At 37.2% G+C, this 16,340-nt stretch overlaps 1 protein-coding gene across 1 annotated transcript; it reads right to left on the bottom strand.

Annotated features, from left to right (window-relative positions):
- Window positions 1-14,917: 14,917 nt before the first annotated feature.
- Window positions 14,918-15,283, bottom strand: LOC137727657 (uncharacterized). The gene has a single exon (XM_068466480.1). The coding sequence runs from the start codon at window positions 15,281-15,283 to the stop codon at window positions 14,918-14,920; it is 366 nt and encodes a 121-aa protein (XP_068322581.1).
- Between the last annotated feature and the right edge of the window lie 1,057 nt (window positions 15,284-16,340).

The raw sequence follows: 16,340 nt of genomic DNA, 5'->3' as shown, positions 1-16,340 counted from the left end.
TTTGTGATATGAAGTTTAAGCCCAAATCTGGGCTGGGATAGGCACAGGCCCAGACTACACAAAAGGTGGGTTACAATTGCAGGCCCAAACACAGAGGCCCAACAGAGGTGAACTTCTATGTTACGCGGATACGGATGCACCAGCATAATAGGCTGGGATCCGATGTGATGCAGTGCAGGGAGAGCACCTCAGCACAATGGCTGGGATCCGCTGCTATGTGGTGCATGGGGATATATCAAAGCCCTCTTGGGCTGGTGTCGTTTGCGGGCCAGGGATTCATCTCAGCTCAGAGGGCTGCTAAATTGGGCTGAGGTAGCATAAACAAGCAGCAAACCCAAAAAAGGTGTTATGCGCTGTTGGCTAGAGGGTCCGACGTCCACTTGGGTTAGTGTTAAAAACCTAGGACGCCTAGCGGCCCTGGGTGCGGGTATCGAACCAAAAAATTCTCCAATGCCGCTTCAGACGGCCTTCCCTTGGTCGGTCATGGCACGGTGATGCATGAGGTTCAACTAAAACCGTAAGTTTTGGACGAAAAACAAGGTTTCAACGTTAGGGGTCTTAGAAATCATAAGGATTCAAATAAGCCTTTGAAAATTCAACAAAATTCATCTGATTTTTTGAAAAACCTATCGTCACCGACGATAGTTGGTCCCAAAACATGACGGCAGGTCATGGTTTCCTCTGAAAAACGGCAGTGAGGCCGTGGTCGACTGCATGCAGCGCTGGGTTTGTGGCTTTGAAGCTAAAACGACATCATCTTCTCAGACGTAGCTCGGGGTTGTGCTCCAGTGCATTACGGCTCGAAACCAAAGGCTCGCTAAGATTTCATGAAAAACCCTAATTTTTTTTCAATTTTTTTTTCTTAATTACATATTATAATCCTGCATAATCAAGGTATAATTCCATGCATGAACAAATATTTGATGCAATTCATGGCAATAGTAATTCACATAATTCATCAATTATGAATATAATGCATATACAACTTATGTTGAATCTAGAATTTGTAAAATGTAAAGTTAGGTCATGCATTTAGGGCTGCAAAAATATTGAAATAAAAACTAATGTTTTGGAAGAACCTAATTGCGTAATGATAATGATGAATTGGTTTGATGCAGAAAATTCCACGTCAGATTCCTAAGTGCAGTAATAGGAGCATGTTGATAACATGTTGTGGCTCATTTAATTTGACAAGGGAGAAAAGGGTTAAACATCAATAGCAAAGAGATAAATGTGTTTGTAGGGTTGTAGTGAAGATGTGTTTTTCCCCCTATGTACTGCCTTTATTTATAGTAATGGAGGGAAAAATCCTTCTACTCCAAGAAATACAATCCTAATAGAAAAGAATAACTAGTATAAAATCTAATTTAGGATTTACACAATCACACTTTAATATAATATCTATAACAAATCTGTCTTTTTGCTTATACTAATACTCCACTAGTTGGTTTGAATTTTGGATAACAGGTCATGTCCAATTTATCTCAGTAATGATGAAATAAACTATCATAATAAAAATAATTAATTAAATTTTTTTAACTTATATATTGTAATACAATATAATACATTTTTAATCCAATATATATTATAATTATCGTATTTTATAGTAAGTTTTTTAATAGTTTAACTTTAACATTATCACAATATATTTTTCTTAACGGGTCGAAATGAATTACCTACATGTAAACCTGTTAAGGATCTATTATTAACATGTTCTTAACATATGATATAATAATAGCTCAATTAATGATCATATTAATCTAAAATTTATTATTTTTGTGTCGTATTAAAAGATTATCAGGTTTACTTTAACACGTTATTAAAAGATTATCAGGTTTACTTTCAAGTTCACGTTCTACCGTTTGGTACGTGGGACGAGATGGAACGGAGTGGGACGAGGTGTTCCGTCTCACATTTGGTGTGCCTAAAACGGGTGGAATGCGTTGTTCCACGGGACGAGTTTTTGGTGAATTTTCGTTCAGCCTCACCCCCTGGAACGACTTGTTCCATATTCGTGGAACATAAAATTATATATTTTAAGACAAAAATGCCCCTCTCCTAGGTTTACTTTAACACGTTATTAAAAGATTATCAGGTTTACTTTCGGGTTCTCATCCTCCCGTTTGGTATGTGGGACGGAACGGAACGGAACGGAGTGGGATGAGGCGTTCCATCTCACATTTGGTGTGCCTAAAACGGGTGGAATGTGTTGTTCCACATGACGAGTTTTGGATGAATTTTCGTTCAGCCTCACCTCCTGGAACGACTCGTTCCACATTTGTGGAACACAAAATTATAACATTTTAAGACAAAAATGCCCCTCTCCCATTGTTTCTTTCCTCAGATCTCAACTTCTTCGTCTCCTTCTTCTTCCTCCTCACTTCCATCCAAGCCCTAGTTCTCCACGGCATCTCTCAATATTTAGAAATGGGGAAGCTATCCAAAGGCAAGAAATTTGAGAATTTGGGGAAGGGAATGGTCACTCCCATCCAAATTGCCTTCATCGTCGACCGATACCTCTGCGACAACAACTACTTGGTAACCTGCTCTCTTTTCAGAACTGAAGCTTTGTCCCTCATCGCCAAATTGTTGATTTGAGAGGTACCCACATGGTTTTTCCCAACGATTTGTTCGAAATAAATCTGAAAGATTTCTTATTTGTCTAATTTGGGATTTGGGTTTTTCTGTTTTTTGCAAGTGTCGAAGAGTTGCTGAGCGTGATGAACACTTACAATGTCGGCGAAAGCCCGCAATCTCTGCACCTCTGGCTGTGGCTCCACAGTCATTCAATATTTTGGTTCCATTCCGTCCAACGCATACCAAATGCAGAACGGAACAACCGTCATACTTCGTCCTGCCTATACCAAACATAACACGGAACGGAGGTTCCGTCTCGTCCCATTCTGTTTTGTCATGTCTCGTCTGCGTACCAAATGGTAACTCAGAGAAAAAGCCATCTCAAACTGTTTGCTTTTAAAGATAGACAAGTTGGTCGTACTATATTTAATTTAGAGGTGTGCTATATCCACACACTCCATTTTACTTTTCATACATCCCTTAATAATTTCTGTCCATTGATCTTCTTCAATTCATCTGATCCGAATGTCGAAAATTAAAAAAGTGTGTGAGAAGTAAAATATGATGTATGAATATCACACCCCCTTAATTTATAGGGTTCTCATTTTTAAATTCTCATAAATTTGAAAATTGGACTTGTCAAAGAATCAAAAGTCTTTTATTATAATTATAATAAAAGGGAGAAAAGATAGCAAGTCATGCTGGGAGAAAAGATAACGTGTATGATGATAACGTGTTTAATTGACCCAATAAAAGGATAACGTGTATGATGATGAAGAAGCAACCAAATGGCGATGTCAGCAGCAGTACTCGCTGTCGTTCACCATGAGCACAGCTACCATAAATCCTAAAGCCACTCACGTGGCATTCAAACAGAAAATGCAAAACAAAAGCCTGCCCTGATTTTCTTAGAAAAACTAATAGAAAAAGTTTGAAAACTTAGAATTTTAATGATAAGGATAAAATAAAAGAGAAAGTAAATAGTATCAAGATTAACTTTTTAATATAAAAAAATAATTTTCAGTTAAAATGAATAATATCCGAAATTTTTCGTTAAAGTTCCTTATTTTCTTTACTTCTGCTGGTCACCGAAAGCAGCCCATGGGGGAGCAAGTGGACAACAAGCGAAGGGGATGGGGTGGGAATCAAAAAGAGCATCCAATGCCAATTGCCAAAACCTTAGCCACTCACGTAGCTTTCAAGCATTAGTCACGATTAGTCACCATTAGTCGTGGTCTTCTTTACTTCTGCTGGTCACCGAAAGCAGCCCATGGGGGAGCAAGTGGACAACAAGCGAAGGGGATGGGATGGGAATCAAAAAGAGCATCCAATGCCAACTGCCAAAACCTTAGCCACTCACGTAGCTTTCAAGCATTAGTCACGATTAGTCACCATTGGTCGTGTTCGTTGTTCTTATTATTATTACTAGCATATAGGCACATATAAAGTGTGTGAAATTTTTTATTTTTTTTATTTTCGAAGTAGAATGAGGGATGAAGAGAGTGACAGAGAATGCGGGGGTGTGATTTTTTTTTCTTCTTTTTTTAAGTTTTAATTAAAGATACTAGCAGAGAGCACACACACTCTGTGTGTGAACAATTTCTCTTAATAAGTGCTTTTTTTTTAATATTACATAATTACTGTTTTGTCCTCCTTATGTAAATATTGTGTATAAAAAATGAGGGTAAAATTGGAAAAGTAGGTATATGATTGTCAATTTCTAAAAAAATGGTAAAATAGGAAAAATAGGGATATGATCGTCATTTTGTCAAAAGGTACATGACTATGTATTTTGCCCTCCTTTTTGTCAATAGTGTGTATCAAAAGTGAAGGTAAAATTGGAAAAAAAATGGAAAAAGTTGACAAGGAGGGTTCTCTTAATAATAGCATGGATGTTAGGATTACATGTAGATGAGGTTTTGAAAAAAAAAAATAGCAAAATTTAGTTGTGTGAAGTAACATTTCTGCCCATATTATTTATTCATGTTTAGTTTTAATTAAAAGGTTAAACTGATAATTTCATATAATTTGGTTGACAATGAGTGTTTTATTAATATGTAGTTTAGATTATTATTATTATTATTATTATTTTAGTATTTTATTATTAGATGTTATCTACATCAAATTAATCAAATTTCTTTTAAAATGACCAAATTGGTCACAATGGCACAAAATCGTTTCAAATTCCAAATAGTGCAAAGCCGTTTCACATTTCAAATGGCACATAGTTGCACCAAAACATCCCAAACTACATCAGGTTTGAACTCATCGAGGGTGTAGGCAATTTAGAGATTCAATCTAGATGCATATTCACAAAACCAAAAACAAGTCCAAACCAAATCCTTGGTTCACCTCAACCAAATCCAAATCAAATCCCTAGTCCATACAACCAAATTCACCAAAATACAAAATCTTTCTTTCAGTCATTCACTCATCGAAAAATCTAGAATGATGCCGATTTGATTCTGCCAAGGATGCGTAGTCAGTCTATTATCATATTCTAGACGCAATTGCGTAACCAAATCTTTCTTTTTCAGTAGGTCATTCACTCATTGAAAATGTTGAACTACGAGTTGCTTAATCGCTTAAAAATGGTATGTAAGCAATCTAGGGCTCCACCTAGGTGCAGCCGCAAAACCAAACAAACATATCGATCTCCAAAATTCATTTTTATAATCTTAGAAGCAAAGCATATTCTATTCTAAAAAGAAGGGGTGTAATTAATAAGCGCAATAACGCATCGTCTAGAATGGATCAAACTCAAAATTAATAAAACCATATTTGAAAAAATGAAAGAGGGTGAAATTGGATCGAGTAAATTGTATGTTACATTTTTTGTATGACTTATTTTTGCTTAACACTCAATTGAGAGTGCAGAGTGTATTAGAGTCGGCACAGGCCCAATGCGAGTTGGGCAACCATTTGTCCCCCTTAAAAAAAAAAAAAAAATTAGGAGCACCAAAATTATGAGGGTGGTATATTTATGTATGTTTTCATAATAGTGTAAATATATACAATTTAGTTAAATACTAAAGAAGTTTAACTAGAACTAGCAATTTTTGTTGTATAAAATTAATAAGAAGGTCTTGAGTTCAAAACCCATGTGTGTGTGTATTTACTTTTCAATTTTTACTAATTTCTTTTGATAAGAGTATACATTTTTTAAATTTGGTCAAATGATCAAGAAATGTAACAATAAGCAATGATTTATGCTAGTGTTTATATCACAAATGGTCATTGGAATTGAACCAAGATGGTCTTTGAAATTGAAAATCAATCAATGTAGTCCCTAAAAATAGATGTCACAAATCAATGTTTCATCATAATGCTGTAAAAAATTCTATTATGTCATGATGTTACACATAAATAGGGCCCACAAAATGTAAGAGTTTTTATCACAAATGATCCCTGAAATTGACCCACATGATCAAGATGGTCATTGAAATTGAAAATTGATCAACATAGTCCCTGAAAATAGGTATCGCAAATCAATGTGGTCATTCTGTCACACTTTAGTAAAAAATTATGTTATGTGCTAATGTGGTTTAATAATTAATTAAAAAAAGTTGTCAAAACACACTTCTACACACTGAGATTATCTCAAGGCAGAGCTTGACTGTCTTCGCGTCACCAAGATTGGTGAGGAAGCACCTAATAAGCTTTCAAATATTAAGGTTATAAGACTGTCGATCGCCCAAATGTTGATGGTGGAGTCACAAAAGTCGTCACCAAATGTGGTATCGATCCTGGTCTAATTTGATGAAGGGTGTAACGATGAGTGTCTTGAGATTTTTTTTCTTAGAGAAGAGACGGCGAAGGTTACCACAGATGAAGGTATAGGAGTATGGATTGGGATCAGACGTGATTGCAGGTCTGAGATTTTAGGTTGACAATATTTTTTAATTAATTATTAAATTATTAGACCTATTTCTAATTAATTTTTTTTATTTAGTTAGACTTGTGGGTCCATTTATGTGCCACATCAACACATAACAAAAAAAAAAAAAAAAAAAAAAAAATATATATATATATATATATAATTAGAACTAAAGAACCAGATTTAAGACATCTATTTTAGGACTACATTGATTGGAGATATTTATTTTAGGACTACATTGATCGATTCTCAATTTCAGGGATCATTTGTGATTAAAAATGACTTGTGGGATTCATTTATTTGTCACTTCATCACATAACATAAAATTTTGACATAATTATGACGGAATGACTACATTGATTTGCGACACCTATTTTTAGAGGCTTCATTGATCGATTTTCAATTTTAGGGAGCATTCGTATGGAGTGAGTCAATTTCAGAGATCATTTGTGATATAAACCTTTATTTAAAATTAGGTCAAATATCAGTTTACTACCCTCAAGTTTCATGGTTTTCAACATTTGGTACATGAAATTTTTTTCGTCCCAGAGTCATACCTAAATTGTTAATTTTGGGAAAGTCTCATACATTTATTAGTCAAACTGTTAACTCTGCCGTTAACTGATGATGTGGCGCCTATGTGGACAATGACTGGACGCCACATGTCATTAAAGGGTCCACGTAGAAATTAAAAATTCAAAAAAATAATTATTTTAAAAAAAGTTATAAAAAAAAAAAAAAAGAAGCAAAACCCAGATCGTCTTCCCCAAATCCCCCCATGCCCACCTTCCCACCCACACCCAGATCTTCTCGTCGACTCGTGTCCCCCTTAACCCAAACCTTCCTTCACCACCCCACTCTCGCAATCGCAGGTGACGCAGAGGGTTGGGACTCTCTCTCTCTCTCTCATGTCGATTCTCGATCTCCTCATTCTCAAATCTGGGAGCGTGACCGCTCGAAGTCTCCCTCATCGCCTCGATATCTCCATCAACGTCGAAGAAGTAACGGTCATCAAGGAAGTTGACAGTGAATTTGATAGCGAGGATGAAATCGATAGTTGAGTTCATCGAGTCGTAAAAGAGCGTGAACGGGACTTGCTCATGGCGTCTGCTAAGAGGGTTGGCGAAATGGATGTTGCGGTCGTAGGTGACGCAGAGGGTCAGGACTTCTTCTTTCTCTCTCCCCGAACCTTTTTCTTCTTCTTCTTCAAGTTCTTAATCCCAGCTGGGGGGGGAACGGTCGATGGGGAAGATCTGGGTGTGGGTGGGTTTTTTTGGTTTTTTAGTTTAGTTTAGTTTTTTTTTTTTTTAATTTTGTTAATATTTAGTTAATTATTTTTTTGAAAATTTAATTTCCACGTGGACCCCTTAATGACACGTGGTGTTCATTCATTGTCCACACAGGCACCATATCATCAGTTAACAGTCTGACTAACGGATGTATGAGATTGTTCCAAAATTAATACCTTAGATATGACTTTGGGACGAATAAAAACTTCATGTATCAAATGTTGAAAACCACGAAACTTGAAAATAGTAAACTGATATTTACCCTTAAAATTAACAAGGAGGTCTTGGTTTCAAAATGCCATGTGTGTTTTACTTTTCAATTATTACGAATTTCTTTTCATAAGAGTACAAAATTATAAATTTGGTTAAATGATTAAGAAGTTTAATTTGAAGCAAAGGTCTCTATTGTTAAATTAACGAAATGTCTTGAGTGCGAAAGTTTTTTTTATTCTTTTTATTTTTTATGAAATTTTGTTTGGTTGTTATTCTTTTTAATTACTAGCTAGTAACTATGTGGGTATCAACTTTTGGACATTCATTCTAATTGAAGTGTAACCTTCAACAAAGAGTAATGTGTATACTAATTTTTTTTAACCAAATTTGCAAACCATATGATGTGTAACCAATAGGAAATAAACACGTAATCAATACTTAAGTAATAATCCAATCATTAATAATCACATCATACAATTTCAAATTTTGGTTTAAAAATTTAGCATCCCTTAGCATTAGCCTTCAAGAAATTAATGTATGTATGTGTTTATCAGTACTAGGTTTAATTTATTGTTCATTCATTGCTTGTACATATCGATTAAAGACTTGAAAATTTGGTTATTTTTTTCGTCCCATATTGACAAGGTTGGTAAATAAGAAAGAACAGCTCATGAGGTACATAAAATAATTTAAAAGTTTAGATATAAAAGAAACAAAACTTATCATCCATCTACTTGTAACATCTCACATCGCCTAGGGGAGTGGATCCTGTAAGCTTTATATGTATATTCCCATCTCTACCTAGTACGAGGCATTTTGGGAGCTCATTGGCTTTGGGTTCCGTAGGAACTCCGAAGTTAAATGAGTAGCACACGAGAGCAATCCCATGATGGGTAACCCACTAGGAAGTTCTCGTGTGAGTTCCCAAAAACAAAACTGTGAGGGCGTGGTCGGGGCCCAAAGCGGACAATATTGTGCTACAGCAGAGGCAGGGCCCAGGATGTGGTGGAGCCCGGGTCGGGATGTGACAATTTGGTATCAGAGCCAATCCCTGGTTGGATGTGTGCCGACGTGGATGTCGGGCCCCTAAGGGGGGTAGATTGTAACATCCCACATCGTCCAAGGGAGTGAATCATATAAGTCTTATATGTATATTCTCATCTCTATCTAGCATGAGGCTTTTTGGGAGCTCACTAGCTTTAGGTTCTATAGGAATTCCGAAGTTAAGCGAGTAGCACGCGAGAGCAATCCTAAGATGGGTGACCCACTGGGAAGTTCTCGTGTGAGTTCCCAAAAACAAAACCTTGAGGGCATGGTTGAGACCCAAAGCAGACAATATTATGCTACGACGGAGACGGGGCCCGGGATGTGGTAGAGCCCGGGTTGGGATGTGACATACTTGTAAGCCTGGGGTCTCTTGGTTCCCTTATCTCAATACAAAATTTGTTTTTCAGTGTTTGAAAATTATTGAGTTTGAAGTACTATTTTAAGTATAATTTTATCGAAGTCTTACGTATGAAAACAAATAATGTTTCTTATATGAAGATGGGACACAATTTTTTTAGATTGCCATCCAGGCTTTTAAAATTTCAGGACTGACCCTAAGTGTATATGATTTGCCTGACTTGTATCCATATAATAAAATGTTCATAATATAAAATTATATTTATCAACCAAAAGAGGGTAAAAAAAAGGTAAAAAGATAAATTTGTCTTCTACAAGAAAACATAATCACGGGCAATAAAGTAAATTCACACAAACTAAATTTTACAGTTATTTTTTTAAAAACCTCACCCAAGGGTGATCCTAACATCATCTAATTTTTCGAAAATAAAATATAAAAAAGAAAATTTCTCTCTCTAATCCACATTCCCTTTTTCTCCTTTCTCATTCCCTATTTTAAAGTAAAAATAAAAAGGGTAATTTTATTTGAACCTAAATATTATCTCACAACACCCAACTTGAAAGTTTTGTTTCATGAACTTCGTATTTTACCCTAAAAAGTAACTTCAAATAAACAGACAAAGAAACCCATTGAGCACGTTAGCAGCAACTGCCGTTGACCTTCTACCCTCACTTGTCATTGTTCAGTTTTTCTGAGAAACCTCCATAGGGATGGATCTTGTTCTGAGTATTTTATTTTCTTCAATGAACTAATAATTAAGCTCCTGATTGTTGCTTGGGAGATAGAGAGAGAGAATTGTGGATTAAGCTGGTTTTTGATTTATGGGGTTGATGTTTTTCTTAAGATTTTGGGTTTGATGATGGAGGAGAATGAAAAAATAGAGAATTTGGGTGGGGGTGGCAACGGTGAATTTGAGTATGCACCATACCTTTTTCTATTAGGGTTTATGGTTACAACGAGAGGCCAAAATTGAGAGAGAAAGAGTGGTGACCAGCTACTCGATGGCGGCTGACGAGGAGGAGGTGGAGGCTGCTGTCGTCTACAACATCATAACCGCTCTTTTTTCTCTTACGAATCTAATCCAATTATGGCAACATTCCTCCTATTCCAACAACCAAACTCCACGATCCCTCTTGATTTTCGACGACCCACCCATTTGCCGGTTGTTAATTCAATAATTTTTTCTCTACACCCATTTTTTATTTAGGTCAAACTTGGAATATAATTTTTTTCAAAAAAGACAATGGGTGTAGAGATAAGATTGCAGGGTTCAAAGAAAATTTCTCAAATAAAAATTATTTTCACACACAAAGTGTGGGACATATATTAGGGAGTGTAGTCAAATAAGGATTTGGAAGGATTTTAAAGAATTTTTATAAGTGATGGATTTGATAGAATTTGTTAAATCTCAAGGATATGAAGGGATTTTCATATAGATTTTAGAGGAGTTGTGTGGACTTTATTTTATAGATTTTAATGGATTTGGAATGACTCTATTTTCATTTATACATATAATTTTTTTTAATAAAAATACATAAATGAAAAGCTTTTGCTCTTCCCCTCCATCCTCTACTCTTTTTAGTAGCAAAGTTGTTTGCGTCCCCACCCTAGATGTGGACCCACTTCCAGTGATTGTGCAGCAACCTAAGGCCATCTCCAACCGAAAGGTCCAGATGGCCAGAGGGCTGTGGAATCTGAGAGGGTCCCACATAATCGGAGAGGACTGGAGGGTTGGTCAGAAAAATCATCTTTCATGTCGGTTAATGCTTAAGAAAAAAATTCAAATGCAACGCCGTTGCATTTGATTTTTTTTTTTTAACAGTTTTATTATTATTTTTTATTTACAAAATTTTTCCTGTAACTTTTATTTTTCATATTTCTTTTAAATTCTATTTTTTTCCTATAACTTTTATTTTACAAAATTTGTTTCATATTTTTTTTTTAATTCCATTTTTTCCTATAACTTCTATGTGACAGCCCATCCCAGATTATTCGTACCGTACACGTGAAATGACTGTTTTGCCCCTAATGATTTTGTTTCGTTGTGTGGTCGTTTTGGGGATTTGGTTGGCTGCATTTGGACCATACACACACCCACACTCATCCTCATCCTTCTGCCCTGTCCCGAGTCTCTCTTTCTTTCTTTCCCTTGTTCTTCATATGTACAGACAAGAACCCAAACCCTTGAAAATGTTACGGATCGAGGAAGAAAATCATACCTTTATGTTCGTGAGCTTCATATGAGTTCAACCATACCCGTTTCAGGTAAGGAAACCCTTGTTTTCACGTCGAACTCGAGATCCCCGATTTTGGTCACTGTTCATGCACACATAAATTGTTGCGTTTCAGGGAATTTGAAGGTTGTATGAAGCTTGGTGATGTCTTTAAGAAGTTCGGGGTGGTTCGTTTGGAGGTTTTGGACGTCGGGATCGTCAGTTGCAGGTTTGGCCGGTTTTGGTGAAGTTTTTCATGCGAGATTCCGTTGGTTTTAGTACTTGAAAGTAGTAAGGATTTATTCCTCTAGTTGTAAGCTTCATTTTGGTACCAATTTCGTGAAATTTGGGTGAAAAACGAGTGAGAAACGAAGGTTAGAAGTTTTTCCAGTTTTCCGACGACGGCGACAGCGCATGAGGTTCGCTGGGGAAGACGACGGAATATTCCGTCAGTTTGGACGGAATATTCCTAATGGCGTTAGGTTAACTTTAACAGAATCTATTAGTTTTAACGGAATATTCCTGACGACGTTAACTGACGTCGTCAGTGTGCCAGGCACGTGCCTGCGTGTGGACGGCGTGTGTGGCCGTGCCTTGGCCGGCGCATGGCGGAACGTGCGACGTAGGAAAATTATTTTAAAATTTTGGGGATGTTCATGAGGTTGTGTAGATCACGTTGGTGTATTCATACACCCCATTTGAGCATTGTATGAGAAGTTATTACGTAATGTTGGTAATGTGCCTTAAATTAACGTTTTTATAGTTGTTTCGCATATAGGTGAGACCTATCCCAAGGACAAGCGCGATCACTCGAGGCAAGGGGGTTACGACCCTACTACTTACCAGTGAGTGGGCTTTTGGTTTTCTGTATATACTTATATACTTGTGTTTTTCCCAGAAAATCAAATAAGTGTTTATATGTTTTAAAGGCCATGCATAATGTTGTATATTTACTTATGCATTTGTGGTTGCATATATATATATATATGTATTGGTGCTGTGGATGCACTTGTAAGTGCCAGGTAAGTTTATGGGTTATGATTGTAAGTTAGTAGTGATGTTAGATGCATAGAGAACTCATAACCTGCACCCCCGGTGTTAGTGCTTCCGCCCAGAGTAGGGCACAATCCTTCACGTGATGTTCACCTCCCGCACCACACGCTCATCTTGGATCCAAGTTAGGTGCCCAGTCCTGTCGTACAGACCACTATAGGTGGTTCTGACTTGTAGGTGACCCGCGATTATTCGCCTAACCTTCACGTGATCGTAGCACTTGAGCGTATTGATTTACACCCAGTCTTGTCGTACAGACCACTTTAGGTGGTTCCGACTTGTGTGCAGGTTTAGTTAGTGAGTTGTGGACATGAGCTCTAGATTCAGCCGTACAGGTCACGTTAGGTGACTCCGGCTGACATGTTATTTATATTGTTTATCGTTACCTGGATTACCTGCATTATTATATCGAGGCATTTGTCATGGCATATTTCTGAGCATGTTTCGATATATATATATATATATATATATATATATATATATTATTTTTTGGGAGTCTATACAGGTTTTACGGCGAGGGGTTAGTGTTTTTGTTAATGAAATGATTTTGAAAAGCTTTGTTTTTGCCCACTCACACTTTCTGTTTTGCGCCCCTACAGGTTTTAGTTAGTGGCAGCTTGGACGGTCCACGAGGATTTATCGGTGGTTCTGACAGAACATCTTAAGAGTAGGGTTACCTTTTGGCGTGGTGTATTTTTGTATTCGTTCTTCTGGACGATATTTAGGTTCCTGTGCTCTGAATATTTGTCACTCATACTTACACTTGTACTACTTTGTTGTGTAGTTGTTTTTATTTGTTCGTACTTTATTATTATTCTAAGCTTCCGCACTGTGCATGTGGTTTCGTCACTCTCACGTGACAGCCAGCACGCCCTGATTTAGGTTGGGGTGTGTCATTCTATTTCACAAAATTTGTTTTATTTTATTTTAAATTCTATTTTTATCCTATAACTTCTATTTCACAAAATTTATTTCATATTTTTTTAAAGTATATTTTTTTCCTATAACTTCTATTTTACAAAAAAAATTTCATATTTTTTTTAAATTATATTTTTTTCCTATAACTTCCTAAGTCATTATACAACATTAAATAACATTAACCAATATACAAATTATACAACATAAAAAAAGATATTTAACAACAAGAAACTTAAACAACATTTTTAAAAACATTTAACAACATAAAACTTAAACGCATACTCCATGCTTCTGTTGGCCTAAAGATGTGCAATAAGATCTTGTTGTAGGTACTTGTTTGTGGCACGAGAACGTATCATTCTATAGGCACATGTACTCATTTATAGAGATATTACCAGTTCTTAGATTGAAAGGCAAATTAGGCCCATTATATATTTTTGCACGAGCCTTTTTTGACCTATTTGGATCTTCTTGGTTGTTATCAGACTTTCCATCAATATACTTATCTCGCTCATCCTCCACTATCATATTGTGTAATATGATGTAAGACATCATGATGGAGTTTAAATTTTCTCGACTCCACCCTCTTGCCGGTTCGCTAATGATCTTCCACCGTGCTTGTAGAATACCGAAAACTCTCTCAACATCTTTCCTGTATGCCTGTTGGTGTAAGGTAAACAACTTTTATGCGTCATTCCTAGGGTTTGGAATTGCTTGGACATGTGTTGTCCACTTTGGGTAGATGCCATCTGCCAAGTAATACCCCATATTGTATTGACGGTTGTTGATGTAGTAGTCAAGTTGAGGTGCTTTACCTTCCGTCAAGTTATTGAAGAGGGGTGAACGCCTAAGAACTGTAATGTCATTTTGGGATCCAAGGACTCCAAAGAAAGCATGCCAGATCCATGTATCATATAAGGCAACCGTCTCTAAGGTATCGTTTGGTATGCAAAAGGGATGGGACGGAACGGAATGGGACGGGACGGGACGGAACGGAGAGGGAGCAAAGATGTCCTCGGATGGAAACAAGGAGGAAGAAGAAAGAGACGGAGATGTTATAATTTTGTGTTCCACGGATGTGGAACGAGTCGTTCCAGGGGGTGAGGTGGAACGAAAATTCACCCAAAACTCGTCCCGTGGAACAGCTCGTTCCACCCGTTTTAGACGCACCAAATGTGGGACGGAACGCCTTGTCCCACTCTGTTCCGTCCTGTCCCACGTACCAAATGGTACCTTACACAACAGTTAGCTTTCTCAACCTTCTTCTAAAGCTTCTTTGCCATCCGGTGGGACAGTTCTTCCAATCCCAATGCATGCAGTCTAATGACCCTATCATGCTCAGAAACCCACAGTCTTTAGCTTTGCGAATGAGCTAATTCAAATCTTCTTGATTTGGCTTGCTGCGGTACTCGTCTTTGTAAACATGAACAATTATGTCACAAAATTGTTCAAGAGTATCAAGGCATGTAGACTCAAACATACCATGGGTTTCTTTCATCGAATCAGTTGGGGAGCCATAGACCATCATTCGGAGTGCAACAATAACCTTCTGATGAGGTGAGAAACCAGGGTGGCCCGCTCTGTCCCGTTTCTGTCGAAAGTATGGATTGCCCTGCTGGACATCACAAAGTAATCGCTCGAAGACACGACGCCTCATCCGGAAACGACGTCTGAAATCCTCTTCTGTGTACACCGAGTTGGGGTTGAAGTAATTGCTCATCAAATTGGCATGCGACATCGCTCTGTTTCGTGGTTTGTACGAACGACCAGCAATAAAGCCACCTCATTGAGGTTGTTCCTCAGTTGGCTGACACATTATGGCTACTGCTCTGTTTTGTTTGTTGCGCCTTACTTGAACTTCTTCATCAGACTCCTCATCTTCTCGTCTCATTTACGTCCATTTTGCTTCCAATTTGGAATTGGATGAGGACCCCTAGTTGGAATTCGAAGAGGATCCAAAGTTGGAATTCATTTCAAACTTGAATTGAAAAAGATTGAATTGAAAGAGATTGAATTGAAATAGATTGAATTCAAAGTTGTGTGAATTATAGCCCAATATCCACCCTATTTATAGCAAAAGAAAAATTCAAATCCAACGACTAGCTGACGTCACTTAGCTGTTAGATTTGAATTTAAGTTGTAGTTTTTAAACAATAAATTATGTTTGGCTCTATGGCCATTTGACCCTCGGTTGGAGACGGTTTTTTGTGACAGAGCTAAAACGAGCCCTATGGTCCTTTGGCCTTCGGTTGGAGACGAAGACAAATATGACCTGGATTGTTCATTAAAATATTAATTTCTTAGAGGGTCAGAGGGCTAAAACGAGCCCTTTGGCCAGCCCTTGGTTGGAGATGGCATAGGACATCAGTTTTCATTACGAGAAACCCTAAATTTGAGCCAAACCATTGTGCCAAAAATGTAGACGGAAGCACAAGCTATAGTTATGGCACCTTGAGGGCAACTATAAATGTGAAAACAGGGGCTCACGCGGTGCCGATAACATAACTGTCACAAGGAGAAAGAGGAAGTCTATGATGAAGGTGGCAATGCGGACAAGTAGCTTAGGGCTTTAAAATTGAAAGCAATTATTGGATTTGAAATCCTAGGGGTTGAGGTGACATTTTATTGGTGGTGGTTATATATACTTCTACTCTCAAATTTATTAAAATCCTTCTTCATTAAAATCTTTGCAAATCTTTGGAACTTTCACTACATCTAAACTTGTGTGGACTTTTTAAAAATCATAAACGACTACCTCTAAATTTAGATGTATTCTCTAAAACCCTTTAAAATCT

This window comes from Pyrus communis, chromosome 3 (genome assembly GCF_963583255.1).
Source record: "Pyrus communis chromosome 3, drPyrComm1.1, whole genome shotgun sequence".
In the NCBI taxonomy this organism is placed as follows: Eukaryota; Viridiplantae; Streptophyta; class Magnoliopsida; order Rosales; family Rosaceae; genus Pyrus; species Pyrus communis.
Note: the sequence above shows the minus strand (reverse complement) of the source record. Positions and strands in the feature narration are given on the sequence as shown.

Coding starts and splice junctions, on each gene's coding strand:
- LOC137727657 (XM_068466480.1), bottom strand. CDS start 15,283: ATGTCGCATGCCAATTTGATGAGCAATTACTTCAACCCCAACTCGGTG.